General features: G+C 32.0%; 1 protein-coding gene across 1 annotated transcript in view; it reads right to left on the bottom strand.

Moving 5' to 3' along the window:
- Positions 1–868: 868 nt before the first annotated feature.
- LOC129941703 (MAPK regulated corepressor interacting protein 2) overlaps positions 869–13141 on the bottom strand; it is a 62496-nt gene continuing 50223 nt past the window's right edge. The window contains exons 4-5 of the mRNA XM_056050405.1: positions 3667–3735; positions 869–3600 (exon numbers count right to left, since the gene is read on the bottom strand). Coding sequence (XP_055906380.1) covers positions 3419–3600; positions 3667–3735 — 251 coding nt within the window. The 3' untranslated portion in view covers positions 869–3418. The remainder of the gene's footprint in view (positions 3601–3666; positions 3736–13141) is intronic.

Raw genomic sequence — 13141 nt, 5'->3', positions numbered from 1 at the left:
AAGTCCGACATTTACGAAAATGGATGGCTTAAAATAAAATCTACTACAAAAATTGTGACTCTGCCACAGCCACATATCGTGCTTTAAGAGGAGATTATGGTTTAAATAATCATGCAACAACGAAAGCAATTGTCAAAATTGTGAAGAAATTTGAAGAGACTGAATTGGTTACAGATATTGTAAAGCCTGTGCATCATCGTTTCTCGTACCACTGAAAATATCGCTGTTGTAAGTGAAAGTGTTGCCGAAGACCCTAATAAATCGATTCCTTGTCGTTCTCAGGAATTTGTACTGTCTTACGGCACATTATGGCTTATTTTGCATTTGGATTCACACCTACATCCGTATTAAGTCCAGTTCAATAATGTAGTCTCCCTGACATGACAAACACAAAGGAATGAATGGGTTGGGAGTTGTAAACCACTAAGCCCATTTTCTCTATGAACTGTTGCGCCACCTAGTTTATGTCTTTGTTATTGGTAACGTTGATGAAAAGTTGTGAATGCCAAAAAACATTTTTAGTTTTTTCACGCAAACATAGAGATTTTTACTATCACAAAGAATGAACTCCTAAAACAGTTGCTTTGGAGTTCACTTGCAGGCAAAACAATACACTTGCAGGCAAACAAGGCTATCAATTAGTATCTTCATAAATATGGAGTATTTTTGTTCATATCCTTAATCCTTTTTCTTTATAAACTGAACAAAGGAGATACATTGCATTTTCCTTCAAATAAAATATACAACTTTCTTCTGTTCTTCTCTTTGGACAGCCTATACAAATTTTAATGGAAGAACTAGGCAAGCACATAAGTTGTGAGCTTTTTATGTTTTTTTAAGTATAATAATAATTAAATATTTTATCAAATAAGTTTTAATGTATTTTATTCTTTTTTAACTGCCGTTTTGATAATACAAGTAGTTTTTGTTATTTATTTTATTTTACTCTACAGTGCTACAAAAAAGTTTGCGTACAGCGAAAAAACAGGACAAATTAAGTTGAAAATCAAATTCAATAATTTTATTTTTGATTCAACATATAAAAAAAAAATAAAAATGTTGTAATTTTCATTCTCAAAAGTTTGCGTACAGATTATGAAAAGTTTAAGTGACACCCTGTGCGAAAAAAAAAAAGTTAAGCGTGAGTGAAATTGCGTGGATAATTAATCTTTCGGTGAAACATCGAATGTAATACGAATGCGAAATTTCGAAAAAAAAACTTGCAGAAGTCGATCAATGATCCAAAGAACCATAGATCACTTAAGTAGCTTAGGGCAGGCTCAGGGCAGATGATCAGCTTGGAAGTAGAAACGCATCACAATTCTAAAGTTCACAAACGCTCATGTTCCGAATTTCGATCGAAAGTGAATTGAAATCACTTTTCAATTTGAAGTTAAACGAAATTGCTTGTTCTTCAATTCGATCGATTTCGAAAACTTTGAAATTGCTTCGAACTTTCAGAACTGAAGGATCATCCTTCCTTCCTTGTTTCTAAAGTAAAATGTTTGCTGTTTTAAAGATGGGTGCAATATTATTGTCAATTTTAAGTGAAAAAAGCAAGCAGAATTCAAGAGAAAAAATAAGAAGACGAATTTTGCTAGACAAATCAAATATATTATTCGATTTCGATTGTGTGAAACTTATGTAGAATTGTTTTGATGAATGAAGTAAATTCTTGGTTTCCTCTTTTAGGATTTCACTGTAAATCTTAAAGATTAGGCAAAGACGCTTTTTTATATGTTCTAAGGGAAATAGAACATTTTATTATACCTTAATCGATTCCTTCAATTCGAAAACTTGCTGCAATATTCCGATTCCAGCTGAAGGAAGCTATCAAAGATCAATTCACAGAAATACAAAATTTGATTTGAATACGTTAAAAAATGGAAGAAACCGAAATACAGAACATCTATTTGCAAGTTCGAATTCACAATAACGAATTGTGGAACACCCAAATCCACTTCCGTAAAGTGTGTTTACAAGAAGTGAAATGCAAAACATGGGCAATAACGGTTTGAAGGATCATAGTTAGAAATGAATTTAAGTCGTGCACATCCAGAAAAAATCCATTAGTGAACAAAGTAAACAGGCAGAGACGACTTGGACAAGGAGTTCCCTTGGCACGCCTACGTTTAACATTTTTGGGTCTGACGGTCGCTGCCGTATTGCGTGGAGAAGGCCAAATGTTGACCCTAATCTAAAATGCTCTGTAAAGACTGTGAAGAATGGTGGTGGAGGTCTTATGGTGTGGGGTTTTATGGTATCTTCAGGGATATTTAAGCTGGAAGCAGTCGTTGATGATATGAATCAGTTTGTGTTCATTGATATCCTAAAAAAAAATTGAATTAAGTTCCGACAAGCTGGGTCTTTCCAACGACTTCTCCCTGCATCAAGACAATTACCTCAAACAAACCGCACATAACAGGCGTTTGTGACTCTTATATAATACACCGCACAAACTAAGAATCCCACCACAAAGCCCAGACATAAACCCAGTCCATCATATTTGGGATGAGCTCGATAAAAATATTCACCCATGATATTCGAATTAAAGCCTAAATTAAAGACGCTTTAATACTCGAATGAAACAACCCTTTTAAAAGAAGTAACGAAGTTTTAAGTATGTCCGAGAAAATATTGATACCAAAAGTAATAAAGTGCAATTTATTCTTATAAAGTTCTTCCTTTAGACGTACGCAAACTTTTGTAGAAAAAATTTTAAAACTATTTTAGTTTTCTTGTTGATTGTTTAAATAAAAATAAACATATCGAATTTATGTTGAACTGAACTTGCTATATCACTTACGGTTCACATTACGTTACGTTGTACGCAAACTTTTGTGTGGCACTGTATGTTGAGTTTTTGAATTCCGAAATAGGCCCAGAAAATTAATGACTCATATTTATAGACAATTAAAAGGAACGTTTGATATTTTTCTATCATGAATTTATTAATAGCCAACAAAAATTCAAAATTATTATTCAATGGCAATTTTTTAGGGCCTAACTTTTAGAGGAATTTTTAAAGAAACTTTTAACTTTTGATATATTATTTGTTTCAAAGCTCCTTTATGACTGATATTAACTTAAATCTTTTAGATAGTTTTAAATTTTAAGCTTATTTTGTTATAATCAGTTTTATTTTTTTAAATTCTCAACCAATTTTATTTAATTTTACTTATTTTCTAAAAACAGAATGTTTCTTTTATATTTTGTCGTCGTTTTCGGTTTCTTAATCGCTGCGCTTGATTTTTATTTTTCTTCTTTTTTGTTTATTTTCTCTTTTATTTTGTTTTTATTTTTTAACAATATTTTATTTTTATAATTTAAAAATAAAAAGATGAGATGCCGTTTAGATGATGTATATAATATTGCGCTAATATTAATGATAATAATGAGTTTTTCTTAAAGAAATCATTCACAGGTTCTTTGTGATGTTCTGGAACAAACGTCTACCCCACCATGATTCCAAATCGAAAGGCTTGAAGTCACTTAGTACTGGACTTGGTGGTTCGACACAGTAAACTGGTGTAGGTGAGGAAGGCGTTAAAGGTGACGAAGACGCTGAGGACGCCACCGATGACAAGGCAGATGATGGCGCTATAAACAAAACACAACAATTTAACTTAATAAACAAATTATAAACAAACAACAATAATAACTTACCAGAATAATTGTTTGAATCAGTTGAATTTGTGTCGTAAGGGTTATCTGCCACTATTATATTATTCCACGCTAAAAATAAAAATAAAAAAATAAGGATTATTTTTTGGAAAATTAAATAAATAATTCATACATAAATAAGACTTAGTGGGGGTTTAAAATTCGTAGATTTCTTTCGAATGTTTTAAAAACTGCACTTAAGAGAATATACACTTTCAAATATTGAAACAAAAAAAGAAAAGAAATCCTCTTATGGTTAGGGAAATCCTTATTTTTATGTGTGTCCTTGTCCAAACAGTGGAAACAAGTAGCAGCTGGTTTTCTGTCAAATGTGTGCTTTTTAAAAATTAAAAGGGTTTTTATTATTTCACATGTTTAGAGCTCTGTTTTTCCCCCGATTTTCTGTCTTTACTTTTCTGTAACCAGAAATTGAATGAATGAATGAAGAGAATCCTTGTGAATCCTTATTTGTATGTGCTTTACACACTTAAAGTAAAAGATAAGAAGCAGCTAGGTAGATATAGGATTACAATCTATTTCTCTTTTTCGAAGAAAGAACAAAAGAAAAAAAAACAAATAGTAAATTAAATCTCAAATGTGCACTGCAAAGGACTTAAAAACAAGGATCAAACTAACATCGAGTCAGTCATATTAGATGATGATGGTGGTTGATGCGGGAGTGAATGGATTGTATTTCCGGGAAAAGTCGCACTTCAACGAAATGAAGAACCATTTGGCTGACATCCGGTTGGAAATTGGAATCATATGAGAAAGAATCAATTGTGCACAAAAGGATAACGTATTACTTAGACGAAAAAGAAGGAAAATAAAGATTTTGCAATCAAATAACAAACACTTTGGAGATCATAGACACTATTTAACGGGTGTGAGTCGGTTTTGGATAAAGGAATCGAAATTTTAACGATTTTACCAGTGCCGTCGAGAAAAGAAATGTAATACTTTTTCTTTCTTAACCAATGTCAACATAATTTACTAGTATGATTACTTTCTTAACTCCAAGTTGATTTCAACTGAAAATTTTTGAGTTAAGAGTTCAAAGAGCTTCTAAGAAATAAATCAAGTGTTCTTTTTTTCTGCATTTAATAAAATACTTTTTGAACTATGTCCCGAAGAAACTTTTTGAAAAAAAGTACGATCTACGAACTATAAGTCTATCATCATTCCTTCTAAAGACCTTTAAATAATTGATTGATATCCATAAGTATTGATACAAGACTTTCTGTCTTGTTAATTTATTTCATGCTAATAAGCAGAACAATTAAAGCAAAGCTGGACGACTCTTTTGCTAGAAGATTCGTTAGAAGAAGGACACCGCAAGGTGGTATTTATACAAGGTAGTATTTATAGGATTGACTATACAATGTACCCTTTGATGAAAACTCAGGTACATAACTCCCTTGTTGGAAGTAATTCCTATTTTAGGTTCGTCTTCTCGGTCCCTGAATCTGGTTGCGGCTTTTTAAATGCTCTTGCCGGTAACCTCCACTATTGTTCTTTGTTTTTCCCTTAGCCTTTGACGGTTTTACTGGTTACCAACAGCTTGAACTGTCTATAACGGTGTTCACCAGCTACCAAGGACTTTTTTCGGTTGTTTAACTCAATACGTTTAGATCATGTTTAACTCAAACACTTATTTGTTTTATTCTCTTATTCAACTCAGCACATTTTGTGTTCAGTATCATTTTCAGTATCATTTATAAAAAAAAGATAAATTGGCATTCCAAAGTGTCATATCATTATGCATACTTTCTGTATCGCATTTCCTATTTGTTCTATTTTTTACTACAATATAATTGGTTGAAAAAAAACATTATGATTCAATTCTAAGAAATGAATCTAAGAACAGCAGATATTGTGGGAAGCGCAATCGCTGGCTTCATATTTACATTTAATTTTGTCATTAAAGTCTTTTCTTGGTATAGACTCCTCAATTCAGTAGGATTGTGGAGTCTCTTTTAGTATCCAATTTTTAAAATTCACATTTCAATTGCCGTCCGACCTTCACGAAGTAAACATGTATCAGAAATAAATTGTATCTTAAAACAAATTGTGTTTATTGTTTCTTTTATTTCGTTGTTGGGTTGCATAAACTAATGTATTCCCTCAAACATCGGTTATTAAATGTTGTCGCCTTCTATCTGCAGCTTTCGCTAAGTATCACGGTTTTCAGCAGATATCAATAGTTTTCACCGGCTACCAACAACTTTCTTGGGCACAGTCCCTTAACACTGATGGGGAGTAGTCTATGAAAAATTAAATAGATTTTTCTGGGAGAACAGGACATTCTTTGAAGATGAGTCAGTCCACTCTAAAACAGATGGATCAAACAGAAATAAAGGGCTTGTTGGAGGTTTCTACTCTGAACGACTAAATTTAAACCACTGATTTCGCCTTCCCAATCATTTTAGCATGTATCTGGCGGAATTTTTGGTGACAAAAGAAGACTTGTCTTGTCTTAAAGAAAACGTGATATCAACATCTGATATCCATATTTTCTGAGATAGTCAGGCCGCTATCAATTCTCTGGACTTTGTCTCTTCAAACTCTAGAACAGTCCGTAACTGTCGATCATCTCTAATGGACATTGTACAATAGTTTATTATTCACCTTTGCTGTGCCTAGACATTCCAGGAAATCATAAGGCAGATGAACTCGTCATAAATGGTACAGTACAATCCGTTCTACTACGTTTGGCTGATACTGGCATACCCAACGGTACACGTAAACTATTGCTAATGAAGAAGGCAATCATCAGGTGGAATAACATCACCACATGTCAGGTCACAAAAAACATCTGGCCTACATTAGATTTAAAGCTATCAAGGTGCTTGCTTCTCTAGGTAGATCGCATATAAGCTCGATAATCGGTGTCATAACCGGGCATTGTCTGATAGGAAAGCAGTCCACGCGGCTAGGCGTATTCTCAAATGACTTTTCAAGAAGCTGAATGAATGAATTAGAGAAGGAAGCAGTTCTTCACCTCTTCAATATATGCCTTGCCAAAGCTCAAAAATACAAGAATTGCCTAGGAGTATTCTACTATAACTGTCTAAACGATCTAAATTATATCAACATAATCAGCCTCTCAAGTTTCGCAAGAGACTCAAACTGGTTTCATTGAACTTATTAGAAAGTCTCTAGATACATGTGGTATCACAATGAGCCATTAAACTGGCCTAATTGAGTCCTACTCCATCATGGACAGCCACTTTAAACTAACCTAAGTACGAAAAGATTCCAAGTATTGGAATTTGTTTTTGAAATGAGACATTAACGATATGGTTTACAGGTTAAGACTTTCAAAGTCTGCACATTGAGGTTCCTTGCCTCACATCCGCATATTACGGCTTAAGAACAAATCCTTGTACTTGAAAGAACGACCGAAGTTGGGCTCGAGGGGAATAGGTAGGTACTGATAACATTCCTCCAGAAATACGATTGGATAATTTTCCTTTCAAATGTAAACTCGGTTACAACTTTGTGTACCAAAATTGAGGGCATGAATCATGAATCTCTTAAAGGCAATATGAAACGCCGCCATACAACACAGTTCATCAACGTCAAATGACAAGCACTTAAGGTATGTTCATACAATTATCACTGAAAACATCTTTGAGCTTCCAAACGAATAAAAAGGTCTTTAAGAAAATTAAAATAACAGAATGTCCTACTACAAAGCCAGCCGGACAATTTTATTCAATTTTTAAAAAGAAACTTGTATTTGACCAACTATTTGTTATAAAAAGCGAATATTTCCAATTTGTAACAAATTATTCAAATCAGTTAAAAGTTTTTTAGGGACTTGAAGACAAGTTGAAAATGAGTATAGAAAACTGCTCTTGATATCCTATTTTGATTTAGCTGGGAACCTGCTTTTTTTTACTTCTGAGTAGACTATGGAGCAGAGCCTGACGACACACATCGAGTAGGATTTGAGAAGACCCTCCGGCTTTTTTAAGAAACAAACTAGAGAACTGAAGAATTGAATTGTCAAACATTTTAGAATTTGACAATCGTCTCTGTCGTCATTCCTCACGAAACAGTCGTTAAGTTAGCCACTCTCAGCTTTTTACTCCAATAGGTCAGTCTAATTATTTAGAGCTAATAGAATGCACCAAAGACGCTCCATATAAAGACCGTAATCTTTCGTAAGTTTCACCCTTTACCACCCACTTGCTTACGTTGTTGTATTTGTTATTTTGACATAAGGACCATGAAAAATGTGAAATCTAACAAAAATTCGATGCGGTTGTGAATTTACTTGTTTTGGAAGATGTTGTTTTTTTTGTTATCCCAGGTTTAAAATGCCGTTATTTTTGTTTAGAGTTTTGTTTTCCTGTGTTCAAACGTGTTTTAGAGAAAAAATGTCTTTAGTCATTTATAATATATTTTGTAAAAAAAATATTTTATTTTTTTCATCGAACAATCCAAAACAATTGACCAAAAGGTAAATAACATTTTTTTTATTTATATAGTAGATGTTTTCGTAGTTCTATTTCAGTAATTTACCAGGAGATATTTTGTTGCGGTGTCCTCAAATTGGTCCAATTTTGTTGAGGTAAGTACGTTGGCTAAGCGACCATTCCAAGTTGTATGTGAGTATCGGCGACTGGAAGAAGCAATTGAAAACATTTTCCAAAAAAGAGGCTGGGATGCGACCCACACTGATAACTTCCCATCCCGTCTGTCGATTTGTCTTGCTTCAAAGTTTGTCTATATGTACTCGTACCAATTTTTACCAAATTTGCGTACTATTTTTTGTAGATTTGTTTTTAATGAAAAAAAGGACTTTTGGATTTTTATATACAAATACTGAATATCGAAAACAATATTTTCTGTGAAATAAAATAAGTTTGAAGCCAATATTTTTAATTTTTGAAAAGCTATTTGAGTCGAAAGTAAATTTTTACCAAGTTTTAGTATTGTTATTTTTAAAGTTTTATTTTTTGTAAAAAAATTGTCAATTCGATTTTTTTTAAATTTTATCGAATGTTGAAAACAATATTTCTTATTAGATAAAATTAGTTTGAAGACAATATTTCAAATTTTTGAAAATATATTTTAGTCGAAACTCAATTTTTACCATTTTTTGTTAATTTTTTTTAAGTTTTTAATTTTTTGTACAAAAACTGTCAATTCGATTTTTTCAAAATTTTACTAAATATAAACAACAATATTTTTTGAAAGATAAAAGTAGTTTAAAGCCAATATCTACAATTTTTGAAAAGATATTTGAGTCGAAAATCAATTTTTACCGACTTTTATACATTTTTCTTTTTAGGTTTTTATTTTTTGTAAAAAAAACTGTTAATTCGATTTTTCTCAAAATTTGTCCTTATGTTAAAAACTATATTTCTTATAAGATAAAAATAGTTTGAAGCCAATATTTAAAATTTTTGAAGAGATATTTGAGTCGAAAATCAATTTTTACCAACTTTTATACATTTTTTTTTAGGTTTTTATTTTTTGTAAAACATTTTTCAGAATGTTGAAGACTATATTTCTTAAAAGATGAAAAAGCTTGAAGTTTTTTAAAAAATATTTGAATCGATATTCAATTTTTACCAACTTTGAGTAATGTTTTTTTTAGATTTTTATTTTTTATAAAAAAAACTATCAATTCCATTTTTCTAAAAATTTTATCAGATGTCAAAAACATCATTCTTCGTTGCATAAAATAAGATATTTAGGGTTAACAGAAATTTGTACCTTTTTTCAAACTGCTATGGTAAAAAAAAACAACCACTTAATTTTCTTTAGAGCCCTTTCTGCATCTTTCTGCCTTAGTATCTGTATAAAAAAATGTATTTAAAGTCGATAGCACTTTTGGATCTTGAGCTATGGACGACCAAAAATCTTTAATTTCGATTCTAGGGACCTTGAAACGTCGAGAAATGTCAAAATTTTCAATTTGACAAATCGGACCCATTACAATAACTTCCTATGGAAAGTTAATAATTTGCAAGCTTTGTTCGTTTTTCTGGTTAGACGATTCATGGGTAGATTATAGACCAAATTGAAGATGTTTGACAGTAAAACAAAATACAAAACATGCGTCAGCTGTTCAAACCAGTGCTGCCAAAAAGATAATAGCTAAAAAATCACCTTATATAATAAGGAAACAATTTACAGAATATTGAATAATGTTCTTAGTTTTCTAAGTCTTTCAAAGTGTGTGGCTTAAAACACCTTCACCTTATTGTTTTAGAAAGGTAATATCGGAAATATTTTACTAACTAAATCTACAGTTGCAAGATCTTCTTCATCCAAGAAGAAGAGCAGCCGGAAAATGATCTCGTGATCATAGATAACGTCCTTGAGGACCAGAGTTCAATGCTTATTTCGCATGTGATGACATAACGTATTATGTTTTGGCGAACTAAGAGACGCCGAAATTAAGTCGACACTGAAAAGTTCATAGAGTGAATTTCTGGAATGAATATTTTATTTTTTAGTGCAATTATACGCTTAATTGAACAGATATGTCAATTAAGCCGGGTTTCTCTAGTTGAACCACTCGGATAATTGACCGAAAAATCTGACAAAATGTTCAGTGCAATTAAGCGGAGAATACTATATGTAATTTTGGTTCGGTTAAACAAATTTGATTTAGTTTTAAAACGCCATCTCTTGTTTCTTAGCATTTTTGTTTCAGAAAGAAGTTAGCTTGTAAAGTTATTTTACGATAAAAAAGTATTTTTTTAAAACGTATGGTAACTGTAACTATGTCCGAAATTCTTCGCCAACATAATTTAATTCTTCAGCCCATCCGATTTTATTTATTATCCCTATATTCTGAATACATTTTTCCTTATCAACTAATGTTGCAACAAAATTGTCTATTTTAGGTCGGGTACGCACTATACAATTCATTTTTCGTATTTTCTTATCAATTCGTGGTGAATTGACTTTAGCTGTGGTGAATTGATATTAGCATAGTAGTAGACGTTTCAGTTTGTAGGCAAACCAGAATGATAGATGGGTTTCCTGTCTTTAAATAGGGTGTCCTTGGAGCTAACATCGATCTAGCTTTGATCATGTCTGAGCTAAAAAAAGGAACCCATATCTATTTTCTGACAGCTCAGTTCTTTGCTCTGAACTTTAAAAAATACGCATTTTCATAGGTTGGACCCAAACCTCTTCTCAATAACCATCTTCTAAGCTAACTAGCTCAAATACTTAGTAATTTTATCACCTTTAAGTGAGCTCGTTTAATTTAATGTAAGGACAAAATTTAGTCTCAGACAATTCTTCAACTACATAGTACTTTTTCCCTTGAGTCATTCAAACTCTGAATCGACAACTCACACCTCTGGTTTAAAGGAGTTAGCTTAAATCAAATAAAATATATCCTTTTGCTTTTGCAAGTATAGGAGACATGAAAATCCTAGTAAAATCCAACTCGTATATAAGTGAAAACTTTTCTATATTTTTGTTTTGTAATCTCTCACTCTCACTTCCACCATACTCACAAAACCACCATAAGAAGAATTTTAAGACAACAAAAACAATAAAGCAAAATAAAGTAAAATATATAAAAAAGGGAAACTAACTTCCTTTTGTTTTTGTGTGTAAGAACATCACAAAGCATGGTTTTCTACATTTTCTCTACACATCATCATATGAAATGAAATATTTGGGAATTCTAACAGATGTTCACTTATCATCTCTCATCTGATGTAAGGACGAAAAAGGAGTGAAAACATTTAATGCTTTTAAAACTCACATCGAGTTGTAGGAGCAAAATCACTTTAGAGAACAAAAAAAAAAACAAAATTACAGAGATCCAATATCCTTTCTCTTCTCACATATTCTGAAGCTAGATGGTGTTTTCCAGAGCTACTATACTCAGCTCCGAACTTCCTTCAGCTTCCAACAACCATCCAGAGCTACAAAGATTGCAAGAATGGGACACCCAGAGTTAAGTTGATAATGGAAAAGTATTAAAACTGCAATAAAAACACACAGAGTTATTCTCAGTAGCATTCGTCCTTTTTTAGAAAACTCACACACTTCTCGCCTCGCATCACACAAATAGACAAAGAAAAAACAAACGAAAAGAATAAAAAGAAAAACCTTAGTCAATTTATTAAAAACTTTACATCATATGCGTTGCCATTGAAACGTTAATAAAGCTTAAAAACTTTACAAACACACCCCTGAGTGGAGTGTCTGTCAATGAAACTGACAGATGTGAGGGTTGCCACCTTATTTCAATTTCAATTTGAGAAACGAACGGATTAGTCATTACTTAAGTGAATCTCTTCCAAATGAACAAATCTTCTTCATTCAGCATCAAGTTTTGTTTTGTTTTTGAAGTTTGTTTCTTCTTAGTTTCGTCTTTCGTCGTTCGTTTTTGTAACCGGAATTAAATGAGTTAAGATTTTGAGGATTAAAACTCTATATTTTCTTGGGCTTGGGCTTTAGCTTGGGTTGGAATAAAAATTAAAATAGAAAGGAAATGGAAATGGAAACGTACCTTAAGTACACTCCACAATCAAAGGTTACTAAGATTTTAAAATCCCATTTAGAAAAAAAAATAGTCTGGGTGTTGTTTCTTTTTTTCTATTTCTTTAATTTCTTGAATTTTCTTTGGTAGGTCCTTTTTTAAAGGGAAAGGATGGATGGATATGGATAAGGATATGAAATGATTACTTCTTGTGGAAAAGGGAAATATAATTACAATTTTAATAATTTCAATCTTTTTTCCTTGTGAGTTAAGTTGAGTTTTTTTTTTGTGAAAAACGCCCTTAAGACGCTTTTGCTCCGTTTTTAAGGACCTTCTTTTCAATGTTCATCGGAGTATAGAAAATATTTTTAATTTATTTGTTCAGCGTTATCGTTTGGAGATTTCTTTTTGTTTTTAATTTTTCTTGTTGTAATTTTTTTCGCTTCTTTGGCGAAGAGTAGGAATTTATATTACTGAAAGAATATAGTAGGTAGGTAGTATATGGATATGTGATCCAGTGGCAGCCATTTTGAATCACTCACTCGGAAGTCCTTAATAAGAACAAAAGATGGCGAATGTATTATAGTTTTATTTTGTTGACTACTTGCAGTTGTACGAGTATAGTACAGTGCGGAAGGACCAGATTGTGTAGAGGATAGTGTATGGCTATTGTTCGGTCTATTCATAGCCAGTTTAGTTAAAGAAGGACTTTCTTACTTGAACAACAAAAACAACAACCGAGGTCCTGTAATAACACAAAAAAGTCAAGCTTTTTACATGTAGGTACATAAACGCATGAAGAAGTTAAGTCCTTTTTTTGTTTTTGGCTTCCTCTATGGTTGAATATTTTGTGTCTGATGATGGTTTGTTATTCCAAGGACACAAAGAAAAGATTATGATCATAATAATAATGATGGCATAGCAAGGATGAGAGACACCAAATAGGGAAAAAACCAAGGAAGAGGAAATAAGAAAAAATAGAAAAAACATTACATTATGAAATTTTGA

Source organism: Eupeodes corollae, chromosome 1, assembly GCF_945859685.1.
Source record: "Eupeodes corollae chromosome 1, idEupCoro1.1, whole genome shotgun sequence".
Classification (NCBI taxonomy): domain Eukaryota; kingdom Metazoa; phylum Arthropoda; class Insecta; order Diptera; family Syrphidae; genus Eupeodes; species Eupeodes corollae.
The sequence above is the reverse complement of the archived record's forward strand: the minus strand, read 5'-3'. Positions and strand labels throughout refer to the sequence as shown.